Genomic DNA, 27741 nt, shown 5'->3' on the forward strand with positions numbered 1-27741 from the left:
TTCTCATGGACCTGACTAATTATATTCGTTTGGCTGTAGATAATCAGGGCGTCGGTATTTTGGTTTTTAAAGGATTTTTTTCGCAGTAGCGTTGATACAAATATATAAAAGCTGGAGAAAGTTTAGAGACTTTCGTTCTCTAAAATCACTAAAATCTGTAACGGATCTTCTCTATCTCGGTGAATAGTGCGCAGCGAAAACAATACACCTGTCGTGGAGCAACTCGATGACAAGCTATAACGACGTAACATATCCAGGAAACCGACGAAATTGCGAATCTACGTTGAATCTGCGAAGGATCTACGTTTTCTAGATAGAAGGCAAAAACTTGCGTTATCGTTAAAAGCTTCTCCTCATAACCATATTTTGCCGAGTTAAAGACAAAACACGGATTAAAACAAAGTACGTTGAACCGTGATTCCTTTCTTACGTAACTATCGATAAAACGAGAAAAAAGACCTGTTTGCAAGAAACAAAGCAAGACAAAAGCTATAGAAATCTATCCGGACACCTGTAGAAAACCTGGATGCAAGGAATTCCTGGGGATCGAGCTAAACGAAATCGAAACCGGAAAGCTAGAAGCGCGATTAACTTCGTAGATTCAATTTCACGCGATTTAAGCAAGGTCGATTTAATTCCAGTTTTCTTTCGATCGGTGGGAGTCCAGCGATCCTTTCGTCCCAGTCCCGTCGAAATGGAAACCTGCTGGCATCGAACAGGCGCACCTGTCGCACGACCGCTTTAAGGTAGGCCACGTCGAGGAAGGAAACACCTCGTTTCATTGGTCAAGACGCAAGGTGTGTATTACGATGCTCGCGACAGGTTGTAGCATGTGTTGATAACGACTCTCGGATGCGTTTCTGCAATTTTCTTCTGCTGCAATTTCACATACAAAGGCCCCCCCTTCCCTTCTGAATGCTTCGAACAATTTACCGCGGCAGGTTCGTTCGCTGAAAATTTGTACCGATAAAAATCTTCTTAATTTCGACGTTGAAAGCGTAATTTTTCTGACGATGTTTCGTTGCACGAGTCTTAGCAGCTAATTGGTAATAAAGAAAAACGAGTTTCTTTTTTTTCGAGTCGTCGCGACGAATTTTTTGGGACGTTCGACGTTTTTAATATCCAAGGGACGTTCTTTTCGCTGATTAACAAATTACATCGGAGAAGCGAAAGAGAAAGAAGTTGCTTTCTGAAATTAAACACAATGTCGGTAACCCTCGTCATCCGGGGTGGACACAGCGTCGGCCGATCCGAAACCCATTCTTTCTCTCTATTCAATGGAACGGGAAACTGTGGTATTTGAATTTAGTCACCGGTGGCATACGAGCTTTTTCTCATACGCGTCACGTGCCGCGGGGAATTTAAATGCCAGGAAACACCAGCGGCAGAAGAAACGAGAGTTTCCAGCGCGTGACAAAAGAATAACAATGAAAAGCGACGAGGAAAAGAGGTAAGGCGGAGGAACCACGTAACCGGTGATCAATAACTATAAATCGAACAGCAAAGAAATTCGTTTCTAGAGAATAGTTGCTTCTAACACGTTATTATAATAATAATAATAATAATAATAATATATTCCAAATAGTTATTCCTTTTGAAATTAAACAATTTCAGCTCGAAAGGGGCAAGATCCTGTATCTTTATAAATTTATTTAGAAGGAATATAACCGCCCTTTTCTATTTGCCATACAAATTTCTATTATCTAAACGCTTTTCGCTTTCAAAACGATTTTCATAGCGCGAAAAGATTGAAAATTGATCTGCCGAATGAAGACATTTTACCCATATTTCTATCTTCCTTTTGCTTCGCGAATATGCAGGAAGAGAAAAATAAAACAGGTGAAAAGCAGCACCTTTTCATGCCGCAGTACGCATCTTGTTCTTTTGCAATTCGCGTGCTGGCTCCTAATTGCAGCGACAGATGGTCGACTGTTGGCTCGAAACGATGCGACGCATCGACCATCGTAATAAAACGCGACCGGGTTATCCAGATTAGTTTCGTCCCGAGAAAAGACGAAATGGATCGTGTCCCTTCCTCTTGAAAAAAGCCTCCTCTTCTTCTCCTCCGGCACAGTCGTTCGAATCGACGAATAAATTAAGAAACGTGCATAAATTATATTCGAGAGAGGCGAATAGGAGTTTTCGAGGAGACAGATGTCTGACGACGAACGTGTTCATCTACTGTGAATTTTACACTCGTGCTGACCGTACACTTCTCGGCATTTGCATACGGATCTTCCCAGACGAGTTTGGAATGCACGGCGTTGGTATGAATCATTTTCGAGTTTCGAACATGTCCGATTCTTTTGAAAATATTTAGTTATAACGTTCTTTTTCTTTTTTTTTTTCCGAAAAATTGTCTCTATATATAGTAAATACGGTGAAACTAATTTTGATTTGATCTGATTTGAGAAGAGGCGTTTCGTACGAACGAATCTAACAGATACGATAGATATGTAGTTACTCGATATATCAGGTGGGCTCAGAAAATGTTGCGCAAGTTTCGACGTATTTTCAATTTTTCGGAAGGTTTATCAAACGTCAGATCGTTTCTTAAATCTTTGGAACTTTGAAGTAGAATATAGATAAAGAGCGTTCTATTTATCGATATTTAAATACCACGGCTGCCAATAAATGTTTACCACGCAGAGATTTTTAACTTTGTGAAGTTATTGTTAGAGATAAAATTATTGTTTACGATATATAACGTTTCTCGAGAACGTCTCGTTCCGCATCTTGCATCGATGCATCCGATGGCCTTGCGATCTTTGTTAAAAATTATTGCGCCTCTAATCGCGCGATTTCCTTATACTTTGTCTTACATTATTCACGCATGACTTCTATCTCGCGTTTCGATCACAGAGAAACTCTTTCGAGAGAAGATATACCTACGAATCCGATATGAGAAAAATATTTCGAATCTTAATAAAAGAAAAACACGAATAATAATAATATATTGAACAAGATGACGTGAAAGCGCGTGATTTTTAAAATTTGTGAAATTACTCTGCTGACAAAGTCTCCGAATACGAGTGCCTCGCACAATCTAAAAATCTAAAAATACCACCACTCTGTTACGCGCGAGTGTTCACGAATATACTAAAACGATATTTTATAGAAAATAGACTGCGAATATAAATTTCTTAATCTTATGGAATATTTCATTGAGAAATAAATTTGAAGGATACATTCTTTATCCGCTTAAAACAGTAAAGTCAAATGTCAGCGAAGTACCTTCACCTACGTACAAGCTAAAAAATTCAAAACGCTGAAAAATCCAAACTCACGGAACGTCGATTCTATGGGGCCTTGAATCGATATAAAATTTCTTCGCCATAAGCGGTAAACTTGGAACCGTATTACCATGCAGAGACGTTGTAGACGCGTTTTCTCCGGATTTAAGAAGCATCCCGGGTTTTAAAACATTGCGGCTGCGTATCCAGGAGATTCCGTGCGCGATGCGCGTATGGAAACACGCGTACTCGACAACCGCACGCAACACGTGCGATCAAAAGCACGCACCAGGACACGTGTCGTTTCTAATCGAACGTCGGCAGGTGAACGTTCGCAACTTCCTAACCTTTGTTAGGAAGCACGCGTGTATAGGTGCTCGTAAATTACCCGATCGTTCGCTAAAAACAAGTTGAAGAGAGAACGAAGAGTTGGAGATGAATCCAGGAATGCCGCGCAAAGATATGATTAAGAATGGCGGTTTGCAAAATTTTGCGAAAACAGATATTAAGAGCCAACTGATGCGAAATTTAAAAGAGAGAGAGAAAAAAAAAGAAGGAGATACGAGTGAACCGGTTATTTCCAAAACGGGCAAAATTCGCGTAGATTAAACGTTGGATTTAAACAGAATGATTAAGTGTAACCGAACTATCGCGTGCCTAACCGGTACTTTCAAGGCTCTGTTATCGCGTAAAATCATCAAGGAAAGGCGAACGTCTGACTGGTGAACATCCGCAAACGGCAGCGGACTATGTCGAATCCATAGACGTTCGTGTAACCACGATCGGGAATTATACGGTACATGGACTAACGATCGACTAGGAATTTCAAAAGAAATTAATCGATAATTAATAGTCGAAATAATTGCGGGGAAAAATTGGCTGGCTCGTTAGTCCTGTTTATTAAATACGGGAAATGCGACAAGATCTGCATGCATAATGACCAGCGGGCAGGTGATGGTGGTTACATACAGAAAGGATTGGCGCTGTAGCTTTAACGAACTACTCGTTATTTTCTCGAGCGATATTTTTCGTTATTTTAGTCAGGAATCTTCCATTTCTGTATATTTACATTATACGTACACATTATACGTTGGAAAAACGTGTAGAAAAATATCGTGCGACGATCGAGTAACGTAGGAGAAAAGTTTGAGGGGAAATGTGTCTATTGAAATGTTTACTTTGCAACGAGTAGAAAGTTTTTAGAAATATCGCGTGACTCGTTAATTCCAAGGCTGGACATGTCAATCGACCGTTCACGCTAGTTTCGATTAATTGAACAAAGAAGGAACAGGGGCTGGTAAATTAAGTCGAACAAAGTCGACTTTAAGGTTTCAAGAAATTGAGTGTCGAAAGGACTTTCGGGACTTCGATGGACAGGGGCCCAAGGGAGAAAGAAATTTAAAGGGTCTTGCTGATACGATGAAAGCCGAAAAGGAAGGGTCAAAGCATCGCAGCTTCTTCTCCTAGTCCAAACGTGTTTCCAAGGGTATCGACGGTAGACGATAATTATATTATCTGAACGATATTGTTACTATAATACAATTTACTTACTTCGGACGTCAATTATGTACGATAAATGGAAGTATAAAAAGTTCGATATTATACGAAACCATCGAGTATCGACGCTTGACGAAGACCACAAGAAGACGAAGAACATCTTCGTAATTATATATATATATATATATATATATATAGTTGGCAAATTTATTCCGTTCAAAAATAGACAAAATCGAAGCCGATTCATGGTGATCGGAGAATGAGAAACATACAAAATGTCGTATCGCTTGATTATATTACGTAATCATCAGACGTGCCTTTCTACCGTTGCAAACTTTTCAACCTTCGCTATAGAGGCATCGGCCGAATACAAAAGGTTAACGACTGAACAAACTTCTATCCAGCTCCCATTCCCTCGCCTCCTATAAAACACGCATTAGCATAAATATCCGCGATAGAACCACCGTCGCAAAACGGAACAACTTCCCTGAGCATTGGATCGAGTTGCGATCGAATCACCTCGACTCGCACCTGATACATGAACCGATCAACAGGTGACGCTTTCCACTACAATTACCCGGCACCTGGCCCACATCCGCGCGAATATCGAGTTCCCTGTCCACGTGTAAACGGGCCGAGTCGCTTTCACAGCCTCCGTAAAGAAGAGGAAACCGAATCGTCCGCGTACGCCCAAGTAAATCCATCCGAGGAAGATATCCAGCGGGATTTCCTGACTCGCGATCGAAGGAAAGGGGTACTTGCTTGCTCTCTGTGTCGTCGTATTGAGAGATGCAGCTGCCTTTGGGCGTCGAGCACGGGCCCGGTGCAACCCTGCAAGAGCCAGGATACCAAAGCCAGCACCTGGCCATCACCTGCTCCCCTCCTTTTTTCTGCGGCTTCTGCAGTGGTGCACGAGGCCAGCCGGCCGGAATTCGTCTCTATGGGTATTTTTGCGTCATCGAAATGTCCCGGTATCCTGTGTACCCCTTTCTCGAACCCTACGCCGTAAGCTTTCGCAAGCAGGGTCACCTTCCTGCCGTCGACGAGGTTTCGCAGGAACTCTGGGAAGGTGGAGATTTCCGGTGCTGTGCACTTTGACACCGGAACTTTGGTGGTTTCTCAGGCGAGAGAGATGGTTTCAAGGTAGGACCTGATTGTTTTAAGCGATCCGAGAATCATGGGAAAACGAATTCCTCCATTCTGCCCACCCAGTTTTCTTTTCCTCTATCGGACAATTATCGTAGAAATTGCGGCAAATTATTCGGCAAATTATTCGTAATAAAAGCAATCGTTGACATCGTTGCGCATCTTTAACGAGAATGTCTGGAAATTTGATTTTCCAGCGTATCTCAATGAGCCGCGTTCTACGATCTTATATCGGTACTAGAACAAAAATTATGATTCATCGAACGTCAATCGTGACATTCTGTTGCAACTTGGATCGGCAGAGTGACGCGAATCTTAGAATATCTATGATCATGACCTGAGTCAACAGAGTTAAAAAGCGAAACTTCTAGTCCGCCATTCATCATCTAGAAATTATCTAACCTCGCAACGCGTATGATGTGTCTGTGCATCTGTTATTCGTTCATATTGCTTAATCACGCGTAAACTAAAACACCTTTCCCCCTCCTTCGTACGTTATAATTACACAAACTATATTTTATACACAGTCAATTCAGTTAATTCCTTGCACTCTGACTTGTTAACCGAGTACAAATTGTTTAAACGCAAAGATAACTTTAGTGCAAGCTTCGTTCGTATGGAGTATCTCTGTACGCGAACGATAACGTTAAAATTTATTAATAACCCGATAAACTAAATTAATTTTGCAATACCTATGTACGAATAAATAAATAAATAAATAACCAAACGACTACCCGTAAGCCGGCCAAATACGATTAAAACTCGCGGAAAAAAGGAAACAACGTGGACAAACAGCAGCCGCAACGTAGCGTGAAAATTTAGCCCAACTAATTTCCATATCGTCACCGGTGGCAATTGGCGACACAACCCCCGTGTGTCGAAACTCTCCCCCGTTTCCGGGGTTGCCACTGTATTTCGTAATTTCAGCCGGTGTCCGCCGGTCCGATCGATAAACTTTTTCGTGCCTGTTGCACGCGTGCCGGTGCATGTGCATTCCGACGTGTTGCAGGTGCACCACGCCCTCGGCTAACACCTTTCTGTTTGTTTTCCAATGATTAGTCAGCGGTCTATCTCTCTCCCCTTCCTTTTCTTTCCTACCGCCCTTTTTTGATCGTTCCTGTTTCTTTTTTCCTCTCCTATTTCTGTTTTATTACACAACTCGGCGAGCACGGGGCACAACACACAACCAACTGCATCGAGTTTATTGCCCTCAGGGGCGACGAAATCGTTCTGAAAACGGCAATTACCCTTTCAACGTTTCCACTGTTTCACGCGGCGATTATCTACCCCTGCGTGCTTTCCGCTTTTTGCCCGTGCGTTTTTCTTGTCATATTTGGCAAGATTTCTTTCGTTCTCGTGATCGTCGCGCTTGATACGCAACTCCGGGTATGCCTGTGTTCTTGTTTTAAATTTTATCGACCACTTAACCGTTTCGTTGCTATCGAGGTACCGAGACTTTCTCGAGCGAGTACTAGTCCTTGGTCGAACGCAACTACAGCAAATTAAGGCGAACCGTTGAAGATTTGTTGAAAACAACGCGGTTACAATCGCTACACTTTGAACCCAAAGAATCCTAATTGATTTATTAATAGTTTGCTTATGTCAATATCGATCGCCGTTGAAACGAGATGTTCGCAGAAATCGTTTCATGGCTCGACAGATATTTATTGTGTGCAGTATGATAATGAGATATCGTGTACCAATTTTAGTGCAGTGCTGGATCTAGGTTACTAATCTTCTGCTAGTGCAACAATGTCATTTATAGACGAGGAATGCAGCTGCACTGCGTGCAGCATTCGTCATTTAGATAATTGCAACTAATGTGGAGATGAGTATACGCATTTCGCAGTCGCGTTAATTAGTACGATTAGCAAGTTGCGCACTTTTCTACGAGCCGTGTCCACTGTTTTCTCGAACCACGGCCTTTGTCAGCCCGATTGCTTCTCGCACGGTGTCGTACGTTGCTCGAAAGTGAAATTATGGCAATATTTATACCGTTTCGGGTGCCCCCCAGCATGTCGCAACTTCAATCAGAAGCTAATAAAACGAAAGGTCAATAAAAGGAACGAAATTACGGGAAGAAAACAAAGAAATCCTTCGAAATCTGTCCAAGCAATCAAGCAAAGCATCGAGCGACTCGAGAGTGGCTGGAAATTAAATAATACGCTGGCCGTATCAGACGTTATCTATTTAGGCTTGTTCAGGCTATCGCTTGTTTGCTCGGGAAGCCCAGTTACACTTTCGTATTCTCGAAAAGCAGGAATTCGTAGAGCCGACTGCGGCCATCGTTTCGTTTCCTATTTGCCTCGCGTGATATTTAAAATCCTCTACGGATCGTTCCGATTTCTCAGTGACGCAGCAGCCACGGAATTCTTGCTTCCTCGTCGCCGCGTTTGCAAAACGCTCACTTTTCCCGACGATGACTCGACCACGCGCAATTGGACACCGCACGATGCCGCCGTTTAGATTTCGAGACGTTTCCAAATGATTTAAACGCGATCATGTTCTTTTCCATGTTTTCGTTCTTCTTGGCGAGAGACGTTGCGATGAGAGAAAGACTTGGTTTCCTTTCGCAATCTCTATTCCATGAATTTGACGTTTGCTCGTGCAGAAATATTTGGTAAATCCTTAGAGCGAGCGAACCGATCGATGAAATCGTTGAAAATATCCTCCCCGTGTTTTTATAGGGGCCAGCAATAACGACAAGAAGAATATTTAAACAACACAGAAGAGAAACCTGTAAAAACAAACAAAATTATGTTACCCGTGACAACCACGAAAATAGATTTTCCAGACTTACTCATCGACCACTTTCGAGTAATAATAGACACCAATAAAAAGAAGATCAGACGCGTCAACGTCGCTTCCAATTCGAATAAATTTCCAATAAACCTCCAACAAATCAGATGGCTCACCTACGAGATTTTGCAAGATTTGTCACCTCTCGGGAAGTCGTGACATTTTAACGGAAGGTGGCGCCGATTCCGATGACTATTTTTGATCCAAACCCTAGCGGTTTTCATATTTCACGTACGATGATTCATGAAATTGATCGAATTATGAATCGATGAATTGTCCGTTCTCTCTCTATACTTGGAAACCTGTACGATTAACTACGTAATTTTCACCAGTCGACTATGAATTTTTACGTATCTGTGTGAAATTTAGAAATACGAAGAAATTCGAGATGTAACAATATTTAATAAGCGAAAAGGATCTATCCGTCTATCTGTAGATTGCTAGGCAACGATAAAATATAAATAGACTGTTACGTTGAATTTTTTAAAGCGGAAAGCTGATTTTAAGGCAGTGACTTTCCTAGGAAATTTAAATGTCTCGCGACATTGAGAATTTGTTAAGAACGTAGAGATTGTCGGCAAGTTTAATCGATCAAATAACAGAACCAACGAAATCCTCTCGATAGCATCGATCTTTATCTGATAAAGAACTACACGTTCCCAATTCGGATTTTTAATAAATTGGCAATGCCATCCGAGGCCAGATTAGATAGTAAATAAAGAACCGTCTGGTCATTTTGTTTGCTAAATTTTTATATCTCACGACGATTTTTTTTTTCTTTTTATTTGTTGCTACTAGTTTGTCTTAAATTTTTAGTACGGCTCTTTTCCAAAATGTTTTTTTTTGGGGGGGGGGAGGATTTATATCGCTAAACATGTAGAAACATGGGGAAACTGTTCTGTATACCTGTTCTTTGGACATTTTTACGTCAATATTTAAGTTCAACAGTTTCAAATATCCGAACTTCGAAGCTACTCGCACACTTGTTGAGTAATCGCGGAATCTTGTCCGCGCAAGGATTAAACCCATAAAAACGTAATTGCATAGATTGAAAATCGCGATAAAAAGGAACCGTGACATGGACAGACGATGACAAGGTTGAATAAGCAAGAAAATTGCCTGCGTTTGCTGTGATTCTTACATTCCATGAATGTGGAACGAGTTAGAAGACCTCGTAAACGTTGTACACGTAACGTCGGATCGCACGATAATCGGCGAGGCTATCGATAGGACAAGTTATCGGCGGCTTGAGTTTCGGCCATTTATTTAACGGTCCTTGTCGGGGAACAATCGAGAAATAAAGGCGTCTGATATCGATAACGTGCTCTATTTTCCCAACTGTTTTTGCCAAATGCTGCGACAAACCTATCGTAAAATTTCTCCTATGAAAGTTTCATGGCATTAGCATACGAGCAGGCGAATCGATAGTGGTCTACGATACATTTTAACGAGAAAAGCAGATTCATCGCGCGCCATTCTGTACGTTTCATCCAGCTGGCGATACTTTTCTATATTTCTCCATTTTTTTTTCCTTTCCTTTGTTGTTGTTGCTTTTCTTTTTTTTTTTTTTTTTTTTAAGAAACATATTCAATCACAGACGGACGACAATAGTAGATAAAGAAATTGTTATTAAAATGACTTATCGAAGCACCAAAATTATCTTCGATGAAAGATTATGCGAAAGTATCGCATAAGAAACGACAGTATCATGCAACTTTAATATCGCTGATACAACCTGTTATTTTAATAAAAGTCCAATCTCTCGAATATCTGTAAACAAATAGCTACTCGAGTTGATTAATCGATTTTTCCTTAAACGACTCTTAAACGATTAAAATAAAATTTCACAAAGTGCTATCGTATGGAAACTTTTGCCAAGATAAAAAGAAATTTCGGATGCCGCGCAAAATTGCAAAAGCTTTGAGAAACTTATTTTTTTTCTTTTTTAATTCGACAAAGTACGCGCAACCACTTTTCTCGGGTAGAAATGGTAGACAGATGTCAGTCATGCTACTTTGCACCGAAAACCTGACAATACTTCCACTAGTCTACACCTAAAACTTATCGAGAAGGTGCAATTAACGATAAGCTCCGGTGTGTTTCATTAACGCACAGCGTTTTATCGGTAGCAGCTGACACCGTTTACTAACAGGATTTTCCCTCTTTTCCTATCGCCAAATAGTTGTGAAAGAACGTATGGCTCGATACCTGGGTACCTGAACAAGGTATCGAGCAGTGTGGCTAAACTTTCGTGAACAGCCAATAATCTCTTACCGTTTGTATCGTTATATTTATCGTTTGATTAAGACGTTCTTTTTCCTTTAGTCCGAATATCGCAACTGTAATATAATCGATGGTCCAAGCGCTAGAACTCTTAGCATCGAGGTAAAAATTTATAGAAACTGTTACGTCGCGTGAAGTGGTCCGCGCGACGTCTCTAATCGCCTGGCCGCCAAGGGTCTGCACAGCTATTCAGACCCCCCATAAACCCAAGTCCCACCATAAACCGACTCTTTTAGTTTACCTTTTGTCTTGATATTTATAACTAACTCCTATTAACTTTGAAGGAATCATTATTCCCGTAAGTATTATCGGTTTTCCCATGAACACCCACACCGAGCCTCCCTCCGTAATGCTACGAGAACGCAACTCACTTTTACTACGATACTCGGACATCAACATCGGATTGCTTCCACGACTCTGGGGCAGTCACCTCTCTGATACACATCAGAGTCATACAAGTATAAAGCGTAAATCGTTGCTGAAAATATATAGTATAACCTGCCAACCGCAGTGTTCTACAAAAACAACCACCCCTATTGACCTAACCGAAATACGGGGATCGAACAGCTCGTGGTGTCGATTATTCTAATCGTAACGGGAATTTACGACTCCCGTTGATGCGCTTCCTCGCGATCGCGTCTCCCCGCGACTGATCGATAAAACAGAAATTGAGCGACAAACAATTTCATAGTATCGCGCGGTAAATTGTCCGTATTCTTCGCTTTTCGTTCCAATCGTCGATCCGATAATTAGTAAAATCGTCGTTCCAATTCGATAATTAAAAACTAACAATGCGAAAGCCTCCCTGCTTCGACCGCCAGTTCGAAGCGTTACCTGATCGAGACCCGAAGAAGCAAATTCTCTGTAAGAATCGGCGTGTGTGCAGATGTTCGACCCACCGTAAGAGAAGCGAATTTACCGATATAAGCAATAAGCGGGAACAAAAGCGAAAGGGTGTGCGATTCTGTGAACACTTACCCATAGGTCATCCAGGGTGACGGAGTTGTCTGTGTAGAAAACAAGCGCCTCCGCCGTCAGCGGCGATGGTTCTCGCAATTTCGAGGCGAGAAGCAAACAGGCAGTTCCTAGTAGCTGCAGCTGCGACTTCCTGATCGGGCAGATCGAGAGGAACCTGTCGACGTAGTTCATCGACAGGGGAAAGACCTCGTCCTGGCACTTCTGCTCCTCGCATACCTGTCACCGATCATCAACCAACAGATTAGAATCGTGTCCTCTCGTTTCGCTCGCGGCTAGACCCAACCACAGGGTCCTTTGTTTCGCCGCGACGAAACACGAAAACGATTGCTCTCGACGATTTGTCCCGTCGCGCTGTTTCAAAGGAAAGCGATGGCAAAGGTGCTCGGAGGAAGTTAGGGGGCTACCGATACCTGGATGATGGAAGTTAGGTGGAATGCGAGTACAGTTACGTATTTTCGGTTAATACAGTTACGCGTTGCTAAAACCGGGTAAATTACAGAACATAAATGGGCCGAGATCGTTCGACATTGGCGAAGCAAATTTTTCCGTAAAATCTTGAAAGTTATTCTGTAAGGAAAATTATAACCGGAGATTATATTCTGAATATTCTAACAGAAATGGATTTATGTGTTTCCTTCCTGTTAAAATATCTACTAAATTTATAGCAAAAAATCTCGAGCTCGCTCCCAGAGAAGCAAAATAAAAAAAAGAAAGAACAAAGAAACAAGGTTGGTGTATTTAATTTGGTGGAAATTAACGGCAAATTAATAAAATAACAGTAAGGCTGAAAAAAGAAGAAAAAGAAGAAGGGAATACGTCAGACCGGATTTCCTCTCCTCGTATTTTAACATCGTGGCTTTGGCTAATCGATCACCCTGGGGCACAGGTCGGGGACCTCGGTTTTTGTTTTCAAAGCATTCTCCAAGAGAGAGAGAAGATACAATCGATACAGTCGATGCTGAAGAAGAGTATAACGAGCTTTCGGCGTCGTACGAAATTCCAGTACGACGGGTTGAAATAATTCTTCGCTAAGCGAATACGTTGCGTCTAAAGTCCAATAGAAATAAACGAAACATCGATTTCGGTCAGTTTCGCGACGTTCGTTAAGCGGATAAGATTAACCTTGTTCGAATAAATAAAAGCGATCGTTAGTTCGACGAAAAAATTACGTATTATATCGTGCATTTCATTTTTAGCTATTAAGTAACGAGGGCTAATCGAAAATATGACTTACGCAACATTTCCTAATTAAATATGTATCAAAGATATACCTCGTCGATTCTTTTTTTCTCTCTCAGAGATACTGCTAACTCTCAGAATGAATTATTGCAAGCAATTATTGCGAAGTTAAACAGATACCCGCAACGATACAAATTGATAAAAGATATGCAATACGTTTTATTTAAAAGCCATTGTTTATATCAAAAGATTATCGTCTCCACACTTTTGCAGATACACGTTAGCTCTTCAGGAGAATTTCTTAACGCGCAATCGTTGCAAATTCGAGGATCAAAATACACAGCGGTACGAGATATAATACACAGATTTTGTTAAAGGTGTCATTTGCGTTAAAAGATTATCGTTTCGACGCCTCTGTCGACACTGTTAACTCTGAAAATGAATTATTGCAAGCAATTATTGCAAAGTTGAAGAGATACGCGCAACGATACAAATTGATAAAAGATATGCAATACGTTTTATTTAAAAGCCATTGTTTATATCAAAAGATTGTCTCGACACTTTTGCAGATACACGTTAGCTCTTCAGGAGAATTTCTTAACGCGCGATCGTTGCAAATTCGAGGACCAAAATACAAAGCGATACGAGATATAATACACGGATTTTGTTAACGGCGTTATCTGCGTTAAAAGATTATCGTTTCAACGCCTCTGTCGATGTTGTTAACTCTTCAAGTAACAATTACTGAAAATTCGAAAAATCAGACGTAAAACACGAGATACAGGTAGCAAGATATACAGATACAAGTTCGAGAAACAAAATTCCGAATTCTGCATACCGAAAGATGTCGATCGAGAAGAACGCGTCGATTCTGCGTACAGATCGTCGACGCTCGAGACGAAACGATTTATTTCCCTACAGAATCACCGCGTTTTAACCGTCGTCTTTTGTCGAATTAAGTTAACGAGTTAACCTATCGCTTAGAAAAATTACTTGTACTGTGTTGTCCCCGCGCGCTAGCGGAACGGAGGCTGACCGAAATTTTCCAGCAGTGGCCTCACCGAAGTCCCACCGGTTGCTTTCCTACCGGTTTAAGCGCAGCCGTACGAATCGTCGTTGCGTCACGACTTATTGAGCGTGACCGACGATTCCACCCTTTTCAAACACCCCTTCTTCTTCTAATTGCGCTTCGTCGTGCGTATACCACGACCAATTAGTACTACCGGTTTAAGGAAATAATTGTCCGTGTCCCATCATCGATTAAACGCGTTATGAGGCTGCAAAAAAAAAGAGGCAAAAATTTCGCGATGTAAGTTTTAATGACTGTAGGTTCAATTAGCAGCATGAAAGGATGCCTTTTTGCTTCAGATCCGTGGAAGATTACGTTTAGGCCAGTCGAGGTTAGAACTTCGGAGAACGTGGGAGCATTACGAAGCGTATTGATAAGGCAGAATTTAGATCGTTTTAATCGAAATCCATTAAATGTACGCGGAATAAGTAATGTGAGAATCGTATGGGAATATTTAGAGCGAATGGAAGATTAGGAATTGAAATTTGTTCAAACGGAATACTCCACTCTAGATGTACCGGCAGATAAGAAAATTAACAAAGTAATTAATTAATTATTAGAGAAGACAATGTTTAGGGGGAGATGGATCGATCAATTTCGAAACTGATTTTTTCCCTTAGAAAGATCTGGCGATAAAATGAAACGAAATTAAAAGTTGTAGAGTCTGATCAAATCAGAATAATTCGATTCAGCTGAAATGCTATTACAATCTGCAACGCTTTAGCGGTTACTTTCTTCGAATTATGTTACTTAGTCGATATTTCAAGTAATTTGCGTCTCAGACTGGAAGATTCTTTTTGGATGGCGGTTTCTTTTCAACGGGGATGAACTGCGCTGTTCCCCATCTCGATTTAACGAGATAAAGTTTCTTTGAATTGCATCGACGTTGAAAGAGCGTGTAAAAAATCGTATTGAATAAGCAACTAAAAATCGTATTTCTTTTCTCATCAAGAACGTCTTCATTACGAATAACATTGTTATCTTCCCGAGTAATTTTTTATCTACGGAGCCCTTCTTATCGCTCACTGCCTAATTATTTTTCAAGCATTAATTCTGTAAATCATCGTGGATAGTCGAAGCGATATTTCTTTCAAAGACGTGGGGGTTTTTCGAGTTTCGAAGGTGGTCGTTTCTACGAAACGACTTAGCTTACCAATATGCTTTCTGGGGTGGCGATTTACGACGGCGTTTTTGTACGTTCAAGGCACAAAAGTGTGTCGCGCAGATGCGTTTTCAGTTCGCTGTGCACACCGTTGGTCAAATTTTGATCTACAGGGTAAAGTAAAGAAAATTATTCGAATTTACTCGAAAAGAAATTACACAAAAATGACGACACTTGTGAATATAAAAAAGTCCACGGAAAAGAACGGAAACTATCATCCAAGCTAAATGAAGTTACGTGACAGAGGGAGACAATGGAGCGAGCCAATTTCGTGCATTAAAAGAAGAAGGCGGAACCATTCGGCTCGATCGGCCGTTGCAGAGGAGAAGAATTAAGGGAAACGGCTTTGGATAATTACATCGTGCATCTGTTCAAATATTAAAGAAAGTTTGGCCGAATTGGGGCTCGATATCTCCCGTTCGAACGGCCAACACGTTTCGAGCTGGAATTAAGGAACGCGGAGAAGGCTAGCCGATAAAAACCGTGAGCCAACAAACTCGTCTGTATATCTGGCAGACGGTCATCCGTTAGCCCTCGCCACCGCAGATAATTAGTTTAACGAACCGTCTTGCAAAAATTCGCATCGAAACGCAGAAAACTCCATACTACTTGCATTTCATAATCTTGCCTGTCGCTCTCTCTCTGTGCAAACTGTTGCGCCAATTATCGGACTTCCTTAAACGCCTTCCTTTCGCCTGACTACGAACACTTGATACCACGAAAATGAAATGCACAGAACGTAATAAAAAGAACGCTTGATCGGAAGATAAGGATATATATCGAGCGCAAATATCGTCGCTCGCAGTCACCGTTTGTAATTGGAAAATCGTTTCTTCGTACGATCGTGTTGCAAATACGATGCACAATACGCGTGTACAACGTCGTACAGATTATCGTTATCTCTTATGGAACACAAGTTATCGATACCACACGCGAACTTTCCGGACAACGCCTTGTATCGCTCTATCAGGCTTTAGGTAACGGCTTCTAACAACTGTTCGCCGATCGTCAAACATTCCTATATACTATACACAAGTGGTGGCAGAAGATAGAGAGGTTTCTACGTTGGTTATCTGCCACGATAAACTTTAATCCGTCCTTCGATACAGATCCGAGAAAGAGAAGAAAGGAAACACGCGTTTGACGTTCCGAGGGTCAGCCAAGGTTCTTTTACAGTTCAATGGAACTGTTTGCCATCTATAGACGTTCCGACCTTCCAAAATATTCGAGCGATTGTGATTTTAACAGATCTTATTCTTATTAGAATAGGTCATGGATCGTATTGAATAGCTATCGAACGTAAAGTTTGCCGCTGATACCGATAGTCGTAGAAAATGATAAAACGATAAGCGGCGCGTTTTGCACATCTTTACACATTTAAATGAATTTCTCAGAAATTTCGATATTTTCTATCTCAAATGTTATAATTTTACGTTCATTGAAGAAAGATTAGGCGACCGTACCGTCTCGTGCTCGAATAAACCTTCGTTCAACGTTGTAATATCTTTGCCTACCAAATAAACGTATCGTTTTAACTAACGAATTATTGACGCCAACAAATATTTCTGTCGTGAATAATGTTGGAATTTAAAATTAAATCGGTTCCGTTATATCGTTCTATATTCTACGGCTTCTTATGCCGCCTTCTGTCGCGGCGTGTGTAGGTTGAATTTAACGCGTTGCATTTACAAATTATTCAAACCGATACTGATAACATGGAACCAATTAGGTTACCATGGTAATTTATTCCGAACTACAACAATTAACGTTTCCATTCTAAAAGGATTTCGTTCAAGAAACACCATGGTCGAGGCAACCAAACTCTTATTAGCACATCAAAGCCGCGAAGATTAAGCGGAAGAGTATAAACAGAAACAAATTTGCATATTTAACGGTGTTTCAAATTGAAGCATCGGCAACCTTTGACCCTAAACCGATGATTTCGTTCCACGAGATTCTGCGATTCTTCCGATGAAATCGAGATTTTTCATTCCCAAGATTTCTCAAGTTTAGCAATTGACCAATTACGAAAGACTTGGCTCCGTGTGAAACACGTCTGAGATACGCGACAAAACGAAGCGAAAGGATAACGTCGAATGAATTTCGACCGAATGAATCGTTCGCCAGTGCCTCTAATACCAAAGAATTCAAAGCGGTGGACTTCGACACGCGTGTACGACACGATCCAGTCCGGTCACGTTCCCGACGTACCCGTATGATTCAAGGCCGACTTTACAAACCTCCTGATCGTTGTAATTAATCGTGCAAAAAAATCAATCGGCAGCTGAATAAACCGGACCTTGAACCGCGAATCGCAGGAAATCGGCCTGGTTAACAGGCTTCGGATCCGTTCAAGGAACTTCGAAGGACATTTAAACGCGATTAATATCTCTCGTCTTAAAACGCCAACGATCCACGATTATCGAATCACCTTGAGAATCGACCGATTTCAATTTCCCACCGATTAACGCGTTTACTGGTTCGCGTCTTATTTAGTATTCTTCCAACGTAACTTACTTTCTTCCAACTAAATCGTTTTTTTTTTTTTTTATTTATTGTTTGTTTACATTTTACAATTTGTCCATTAGGACATTTGGTAAAATATTATAATTTAATATTTGATAAAATATAGCATGTGGATGGTTAAGCCCAGCGGGACTCCATTTTCCAGGTTGTTTATTGTTCTATTATGAGGTCCAACTAAATCGTGCGATCAGTTTGTTGCATTTCTGCGAGATTTAAAGATGGAAAGATGGAAAATGGGAGTAACAAGAGTAGAGTAAGTAAACTTCGTTTTCAAGTTGCGTTAACGAATTTGCAATTGTTCGATGCTTCGAACGATACGATTACCGTTAATTACATTACCATCGATAAGCTTAATAAGTTTAATGTTCGGTAAATCTTATCAAACGTTCGTCGTTTACCACGGTAAGTTGGAAAATATTACGTTACCAAATTACCAAATATCTCGTGGCAGAAACTTGGGTGCGAGAGTATCTAACGAATCTGCAATTAGTAAGTATTTGACATTTATAGTTCTGATTATAAGCATAGTGTAAGTAGTACCTCGAGTGCTTGGCGCTACTCGCGCCACTTGTAAATTGATAAAAAGTGAAATCGCAAGTTTTTATATCAGATTAGAACACTCGAGACGCTGTTCAAAGTTACCTTCGAATAAAATCGGACACTTTTGTGCAATGTACGATTGTATTCGAACGGGACAACTGATTTCCAACGTTGCGGCATCTTCTACCAATAATATCGGAACGAATTGAAAGTAAAAACCGGCGAATGTATGTACATTGCAACAGGAGTTAAGATTTATAGACCTACAGATTAGATAGATCCTTGTTATCGGTATTTATAAAATGAGTTATACAACCGAGATTTTAAATATCTCGGTGTAATTTCGTGACGAAACGTGACAACGGAGGGTTAATCGTGGCTGGATACCGGTGATTATCAACGATTTCTAATTTAACTAGCGTTACATCATTCGAAAGCCTAAGGATTTTAATCGTGCGAATTTCTCACTTTCGATTGCTCGATTTCTTCGTCTAATTAAATCTAGTCAAATATTTTAGATAACTCTGATATTAATTTCATTGTGGCGTTAAAAAATACGACAAATTCAGCGTGGAAAAAGTTCACAATTACGAAACTTTATTCAGTTAAATTTCGAAACTTTGATCACTGAACACGCTTTGCAATATAACGTTCGATAACGTACGATATTCAACGAGTTCGGATTTATTTCTTTAAAACGATATCAATGTCCCAATGAAAGGACGTCGTATGTTACAATGTTTCGCTTTTCAACGATCAAAAGAGACGGTCGACGTCTCTTACCAACTAACTAAAAGAAAGCGATCGTCGTTGATCGTCGAACAAATTCAGTCGAATCTCGTATACATATGTATGCGCGTACGAAACTCGAAGGCGAACCGACCAAATGATCAACCAGGATACCGAACAATGAAATGATTACCGTTACGTTAGTCATGAGCGGAAAAAAAAAAAGAAGAAAAGAAAAAGATACTTTGTCGCCAGACAGGGCAAACGATATCGCCGAGGAACACAGATATTTCCGTTCGACTCGAAAAATAGAAATTTAAATGTAATCGAGAGCTACGAAGACTACATTGTGAGCGGGTCAGGTCAGAGTCGCGTTTGAAGGAAAAATTAATCTTGGAATCTTACGATTCGATCCGGAAGCAGGAATTCATTGACATAGCCGTCGAAGGAAGTCTACCGACGAAATGCGACTACGCGACAGACATTTAAAGCGACGTCCGCCTTTATTTTTGTTTTGGCTGATATCTTGCACCTTTCGATTACAATATCCAACAGTTGTACCGTATAATATATACCGTGACTCGATTCGACTATCCATATTGATATATATTATATATTAATCGATAAAGTTATATATTAATTCTTTAGATATTTAAATTTATACGAATTTTCACAATACGAGTGAAAGAGAATTGTTATTCGTAAATTGGCGCAAGATTCGTTCAAGATTCATCTAGGGAATCGCATTAAGAATCCTCCGTGCTCGAGTATTTGAAATTTCCTCTATCAAAGTTTAACTTAACTCCACAGTTGGCTGAAAAACGAAGGTTCTCGGGAAGATTCGAATCTCCGGATTTGCAAATGTCGTGTTTGTCCGCATCGATACGCATTTGGTAACGCACAGGTGACGTAACGCAGTGATCCCACTGACATGATTCGACCGCTCGTCAATGACGGTGTAAAAGATTGCGAGAGCGCCCCGCCAGCCAAAAGCCGTTGCGTACCTACGCAACAAGCGTGTTTTTTAAATTTTAAAGGGACCTCGGACGCGCGTTCGACGTCATCGGACGTCTCTTTCTCTCTCTCGCGCGCCCACCACGGCCGAAAATAAGTCACGAAACGTTACGTTCCGCGAGCTTTCCATGCGCTACCCAAACTCCAAACGCACCGATATAACGGAATTTTCTGTTCGATCTACTCGACGCTAACGAGGTTCCCTCGGCTGTGTGACACCCTGAATTCAAAGAATTCCTCGTCACGCGATCTCTTTCGGATGAAAAACCTCGACCACTCTACGCCTGTACGCGTTACGGCCTGTTAATGTTCTCGATGACAAACGAAATTCTACTGGTATCATATCGACTGGTCGTCGTCGTTGTGGTCGTCGTCGTGACATTTAAGCATTAGCAGATGGAACTTTAAAACGAGATTGATCGTAGTTTATTAATGCTTCTACGTATAATATAAGCGATAATGTTATCGGTATATGTTATATCGATGCATTGTTAATAAATAGTTGCATGGAAATGGTTCGTGCGATAGTGATTATTGCCAACTTTTACGTAACGCGTGTGTTTAATGGTAGGCCGTATAAAATGACAACGATAACCGATATATGTATATATAATTACGTATAATTCTCGTTCGTTTTCACTGTACAGAGATTTAATAACTCGACGAGTTATCGAAACCTAGCATTCTACGTGACAGCGTAAAACGAATCTCGTTAAAACCGATCGAAATTATCGCGATATAAGACGCGTATATAACCCGTGACCCTTTCGACTATCGAAAAAGTCGAGTCTCGCGTCTCGCGCTTCCTTCCACTTTTCCACCGACAATTTCCCGCAAAATACCATCGATCGTGTTAGTAATTTTATCGAGACGCGTAGAAAACAACGTAACGTATCTAGCCGTGATCGTAGGAACGGCGATAAGGTTCGGTTAATGGTTAAATTTTAGGAAAATTCAAGGGCGACACGTGGACCGGAAACAGTTGCTCACCTCCAACATCCACTCGGCGACGATCTTGCGCATGAGCGGCGAGATGTCCCTCTGCACGCACTCGAAGTAAGAACTGCTGGGTGCGTATCTTTCCTCGGTTTTCAGAAGATTCTGCAACACACGGTCGTCGCCAAGTACGGCAGGATCGGCGTAAGCTCTGCGCTCGACCGCGGTGTTCTCGCAGCAAAGCAGATCCATGATCCCGTGGCGTTTCTAACCTCTCGAAACACGCACACACACGACAGAGAGAAACGGTGGCGGCGGCGGCGGCACAACCTCTCTCCTCCTCCTCCTCCTCCTCCTCCTCCTCCTCCACCACCTCCTTCTCTTCTTTTTCTCGGCTGTGTATGCGATGACTGCTGCCGCTGCTGCTGCTGCTGCTGCTGCTGTTGTTGCTTGCGATCGAAGATATTATTCCACGATGTGTGTACACGTACGTGTCAAGATTCTGGTGGTCGTTGACGACGCGAAACGAATCCTCGCTGTATAAGATCAGACGTATTTTTCCCCTCTCGTTCGTATTTTCCGTCTCTTCTCAGCGCCGTCGCCGACGCCGTCGCCGTCGTCGTCGTCGTCGCGGTGTCACTTTATTCACGTGCCACGTTGCCAAACCGTTTTTCACCGGCGCGACCAGACAGAGCATGCACAAATCGATCGTAAAGATACGGCCACGGCTAGAGAAGTTGGCACGAATTCGCACGGCAAGACGCTTACCTCGCCCAGGACACTGCTCAACACTTCACAAAATAAAACTAACAGAGGAATACACGCGTGTCGAACGTGTGCGTACGCGTGTATATATACACGTAACAGGACCTTGGTTTCGGGCGATGACTTCGAATATCACTCACCTAAAGGCCGTTTACGCGAAAACAATATATACAACGGCGAGAATCTGTCGGGGTTCGACGAAGTTGTGGAAAAAAAAGCTGGCCTACCGATTTTGTTATCCCTTGCGTTCCATGCACAACACACTTTACTTTCGTCTCTCCTATTCTCGCTGTCCAAAGTAGCTACCGCGGTCTCTCGATCTTGTATAGTACTTTTTTTTTTTTTTGCTTTTTTCTTTTCTTCTGTGTTTGACTCTTTCTGTTTTTCTTCGCGTATCCTCGGTTTCGTCGAAACTGTCTCTCTCTCTCTCTCTCTCTCTCTCTCTTGATCGAGGATAAAAGAGCAAGAAAGAACCGAACGCGTTACGATATAGCGCGTCAACACACACTAGTAGAGAACGAATAAAAATGATCGGTCGAAGGTTCGTAGGACGTAGGAATTGTAATAAATAAGCGTAATTTGGTTTGGCGTAGCTCGTATTCCGTCAATTGCGTCCGCGTAGTAGACCAGTTCGCGGCGAAACCGTTTCGCTTTTAAAAACGAGTGTCGCTTAACACGGTCGTCGATTTAAATGTCCTCCGATGCTTTAGTCTTGTTCACTTTCTCACGATCCGACACTGGCGACTTACCAGGTCAGAATGCCGCCGGTCTTCCTGCCGTGGTTCGCTCTTCTCCAGTTCGTTCTTCCCGAAGGGGTGGTAGGTGCGTCCCCACCATCTCGGCGCCAACGGTCACGTGATCGCGGATCGATCCCTACCACCAAGGCGCCAGCGTGTCACGTGAAACGTAACTGTTCCCCCACCATCGGTTGGCATGACTGGGGCGCCAGTGCCGGATTCGCATCGTGTAACAGGAACCCAGCGCGACTGCCACCTACAGGGTCGCCACCTTCGGCGTCTTGTGTTATTTCAGGGACGTCCACGATATCTACGGAACCAAGGTGTAGCGTTCTAACCTGCCGTCTTTCGACCCTCCGTCACCTGGCAAGCTTTTTTCAACGCGTACGATTTGTCTAGTCTAGCCCCTTCGGTGCCGTGCGAGATTCAGCATTTCCGCTGGAACCTGCGAACAGGTGGAAATATCTCGTCATGGGATTTAAACCCTTCAATTGCTCGCAACCAAAAAACCCTGCCCTTTCCAGCGAAATGCCACTTTTTATTCATCTTTTTCCTTCACCGCTGAGCGAAATCGACGAGCTGTTTGCGAGTTTCTCCTTTTACAATTTATAGTTTCACGAGAAGTTAACTCTGTTTTATTGAAAGAACGGTTTAATTTTGTGGCAATAAACTTCGAAATTATTAACAGGTATATTCGTGTACCGATCTTATTCTTTATTTTCTACGTTATCCATACCACGTGCACGTTACGTAAGAAACGTTTTCCTTCGTACGAGTACCATAAGTCGTGAGTCACCAGCAAATCGATGATAGGAAACCTGTTGAAATTCTGAAAATTACAGGATCTTTGTCGTATATATCCTAATAAATACAAACTGCCTAAATTCGTCTCGATTCTTATTCTACAAAATATTACGATCGCCGCAATTTTACAGCGATAAATTTCCTTAAACGTTCCACTAAGAGTACAATTTTTTTTTTTTTTTTTTTGAATGTATTTTCCATTGAATCGCAACAAATCTTCGAGTTACATGTTCCTCGATGATATTTTATTGCATTTAATAGCCACGTTAAATCGTGAAACTTCTAACAACATGGCATGGGGTTCCATGCGATCACAATCCGATATTGACTCGAGAGAGTTCGGACAAGTCCGGACTCATTCGTTTCTGTTCGTTGATATACAATGTCGAAATTCTTTACTTTGCTCTTTGCTATCGAAATTTCCACTCTTTTCGAACATTCTGTTATTTTTCATCCGCATTTTCAAGTGTAAAATTTGATCGATCGTTTCATCGGTTGTGAAAGGTAAAAATCGTCGGTAGAAAACGTCGAACGATTCACGTTCCGTTCGACGAAGAACGATTTCCTTCAGGTGTCTGTAATACACCATATTACACGTGACGAGAAACGGAGAAATTCCATTCTTTTATCACAAAACGGATCAAAGCAGTGATTTACAGATATACCGTTCGTAGATGTAAAATAAAAGATTCAAAGACGATAGGTTAGGAATCTTACTCTCTGTGGAACTGCAAGGGATTAAAAAGTATGGAGGTCACCTTGAGATTTTTAAATAGCGTTCCATATTTTCACCGTGATGGAACAATAGCCTCGATTTCGAAGCAAATCTCTGCAACCACGGAAAAAGAAAAGATAAATGGGATTGAGTAATTCTAAGATCACGTGATCAGGTATAAGGATGCAATGGTAGTAAGTAGTAATTCTATGATCGTATAATCAACGCGTAATCGGATGATCTGCGCTTAAAACTTGCAACTTTAATCAACTTCTATCGTAAATTATCTCGAATAAATTAATATCCTTCTGCGTATTTTAAAATAGTTTCATAGCCATGTATACGAACGATAAAGCGTCTTTTGTTACAATATAATTACGTCACAATCACGTACGACCAACGAATAATAAAATGTTTTGTTATAGCGCAATATCGACTATGTACCCGAAGAAAAATCAATGTGAAATTCTTTTCCTATCCTCCTTGTCGTTGGAAGGTTAATAAAAATTGGTTGCCCGATTTCGTGGTGCGGAGGCACTGCTCGCGAATCGTTGCTACGTTACTATCGTTGCTGCAGAATATAGAATCGCATTATCGCCAACGGCTCGAGAACCGTGCATGCGAGAGGCCTTCTCCTCTCTCCGTATCCGGCGATCGAACGTAGCCCTAGCGCGCGGGCTTATTCGTTTGTTTCTTGGCCGAGTCGAGAAATTTCTGAAGCGTGTATAGGGAAAGTGAGGGCCACTTCCGCCGGATAATTTGAACGGGAGAAAGAAACGGTCCGTGTAGGAGTGGGAATGTCCTTCGTGCACGAAACTCGCGGCTTCTCGGCTCGTTTGCGCGTACTACGAGCTTACTACGAGCGTCGTACGCGCGTGCAAGTTTACGCGACCGGATGTTGGCAGCGCGTACCAGACGACGTCGTAACGACTGAACAATAAGTGCTACGCTGGAGTACTATGACTACGGCCCGAGTAAATCGGAACGATCACGACCGTCTTATATTAGACGCTCGGTGAAAACCGGATGGCCGGATATCTCGCTGCTCGCTCGATCGTCCATTCGATGATTGGTCAGTCGGTTAGGTTGGACGAGCGCCGTAAACGCAATTATTCGAATGTAGCTTTAATTGCAGGTATAGTCTCTCGTACGTTTGCTTTTATCACGCGCACAAACTTCTCTATACTTCCCAACCGCAATTCGTCGTTTAATTCTTGGTATTAACGTTTGAGGGGTACAGCGACGGTGCTTGCCAACTCCGTAAGTTGGAAGGTAGAGATAAATGGTAATTGTAAACGTTATCTTTGAAAATCTAGGTTGAAATTCGCGACGGAGACTGCCCTGTGTGATACATAAATTTACGAATATAAATCTCTCGTTCTTTAAATCACGGTTTTTGAGCTACTCATTGCGAGACAACGGCGTTAATCAACGGTGTTATTAGTAGCGAGAGTAACAATGTTTATAGCCGTATAGTCGAAAGGCAGAAATAGTTGCGATGATATTAGAAGCGAAACAGCAATGATCGTAAATGATCATTATTTTTATAGCGACGGTCATGGTCATGGTCACAATGACAGCGTCGTGACACTGACAAACAATAGTGACAGTGATGTAGTCACGATCGTATTACGGTGGCTCATGATCGAGTCAGGATAAACATACAATCAAATTGCGACTATAAGTCACGAGTAAGTTGTGGTCTTGGTTCGTTATTGCTTGTACGATACTATCGTCGTCGGAACAGTTGCTTCGAACTATCGTTCATTCGCTAATATATTCTAGATTCGTTCCGACACTAGCTGACGGTTCTAATAATTGTGTGATAACGATACGCTGTAATAATAGAATGCTAATGGAATATTTAGATTTCTAGTATTTTCTAATATTTATATATTTTTAGTTAAAAAACGTTTCACCGACGGTAGCCAATTAATCCATGTATTTGACAGTTTTTTGGCAGGCCAATTATATTAAACGTAAGACTGACCGTATTAATTAACCAAAAGCGTTAACCATTATTTCTTCACTTTTAGTTCTAGATACTATCAATGAAATTTAAAATTCAAATTGACTACACGATTGCATTCATTAACTTTTCGCCATGTTCGTCGTTATTGTTCGCCTACTAATTAGACTTTAGCGTTATTTCTAGCATGCACCTAGTAATCCCAGTGCTGTGTCTGTGTGTACATGTATGTGCGTCTCACAAGAAGAACATCCTGTGTGCTTCGAAGAATGGAATTTTAACAATGAATGGAATATATTCGTTATCGTTTCTTGCTACTGAAGCTACGCGCGCGTCTTTCCTCCGTATAATATATACGTAGGACAATTATTAACTTGAAATAAACTCCGGGTAATATTTCGTACGTAACTTATATCGCCTATAGAAATGTGAAAGTTAACGCGCGATACGTTAAATCTATTTTTTAACCAATTAAACATTAACGGCTGCAGCTGTTGCGAATAAGTTGTAAAACAAATGATTACCGTAACCACGTTAAACTACGTTATTCAAGAAATTGTGATCAACCGTTAGAATTACTGGTTGTACGAACAGAGCTATTAAATACAAGTATAATAGGTTCTTTAATTGCAGAAACGCACAACTATGAATCATTGTGGCGGCGCTTCATATAAACAGGTCACACGCAATAATTGTATGTAACGTTTATTACCAAGGCAAAACGATATCAATGAGGTAACGTGTACTTTTAGTAACCAGCGGTTACTTTAATATGTATAATCTCTTTCCATAGGTATCATTCGCCTTTGTTTTAACTCTTCCATCCCGATGGATATTAATGCGCTGGAAATAAAGGGCCGTCCATGCCCAACAAACCGATCGTCGATCTTCGATTACCAACAGAATCGGAGAAACAGAAGGATAATTGACAGTAATCGGACAATTTACGAAATCTTAACTTTCGAAGGGAATCGTGTGCGCAACGTTTGAACAAGGGCAGCGACAAAGTGGTCATCGTATAGCAGTTGCACCACGTGGTCGGTACGTCGGGCGAAGATTTATAGCGGTGGAAAGCCAGGCGAATATCCTCGCCTTCGGCTTCGTTTAAATGGCTTCGAGGCGGCTTTATACTCTATACGCACTCTCGCCGCGCTAGTATTTAATTTCACTAGAGCATGAATGTTCCGCTTGGTGCTTACCCATCTTTCACGATACGCCTTGCAATTTTTTCCCCTTCGAAACCAGCCTCGAACGTTTCTTCGCCACGAGGCGAGCCCACGGATCGTACGTGTCCTACGAAAAAATGAATTTCGATGCAATTGGAACCGTTTGATGGTCGCAAAACCTTTCGTCCACGTGGGAAACCTGGTTTCTTCTTCCGAGCTTCTTCCGTTCCTTCTTTTTTAAGCTTCTTTCTCTTCTCTTCTCGCAAAGAGTGTTCTTCGAGGGCTTGTCTTTTTTTTGTCGTTGATACGTCGCATCGTAATTTAGAGTAGGTAGTCCGAAGAGTATTGTTTTTTTTACGGTCGTCTGTGCTTTTCTCCACGTACATCTAAAGTTTGAAATACTACGATCGCCTTAGATTTCTTCGTTCTAAGGAGGAAGCTTAAAGAAAGAAGAAGCTAAAGAGGAACCAGTAGTCTTTTCTTCGAAATAAAGA

General features: G+C 41.5%; 1 protein-coding gene across 1 annotated transcript in view; it reads right to left on the reverse strand.

Annotated features, from left to right (window-relative positions):
- Nucleotides 1–27741, reverse strand: part of LOC122569998 (G1/S-specific cyclin-D2) — a 138718-nt gene that overhangs the window by 27540 nt on the left and 83437 nt on the right. The window contains exons 4-5 of the mRNA XM_043731776.1: nucleotides 21146–23038; nucleotides 11937–12152 (exon numbers count right to left, since the gene is read on the reverse strand). Coding sequence (XP_043587711.1) covers nucleotides 11937–12152; nucleotides 21146–21343 — 414 coding nt within the window. The 5' untranslated portion in view covers nucleotides 21344–23038. The remainder of the gene's footprint in view (nucleotides 1–11936; nucleotides 12153–21145; nucleotides 23039–27741) is intronic.

This window comes from Bombus pyrosoma, linkage group LG8 (assembly GCF_014825855.1).
Source record: "Bombus pyrosoma isolate SC7728 linkage group LG8, ASM1482585v1, whole genome shotgun sequence".
NCBI classification, from domain to species: Eukaryota; Metazoa; Arthropoda; class Insecta; order Hymenoptera; family Apidae; genus Bombus; species Bombus pyrosoma.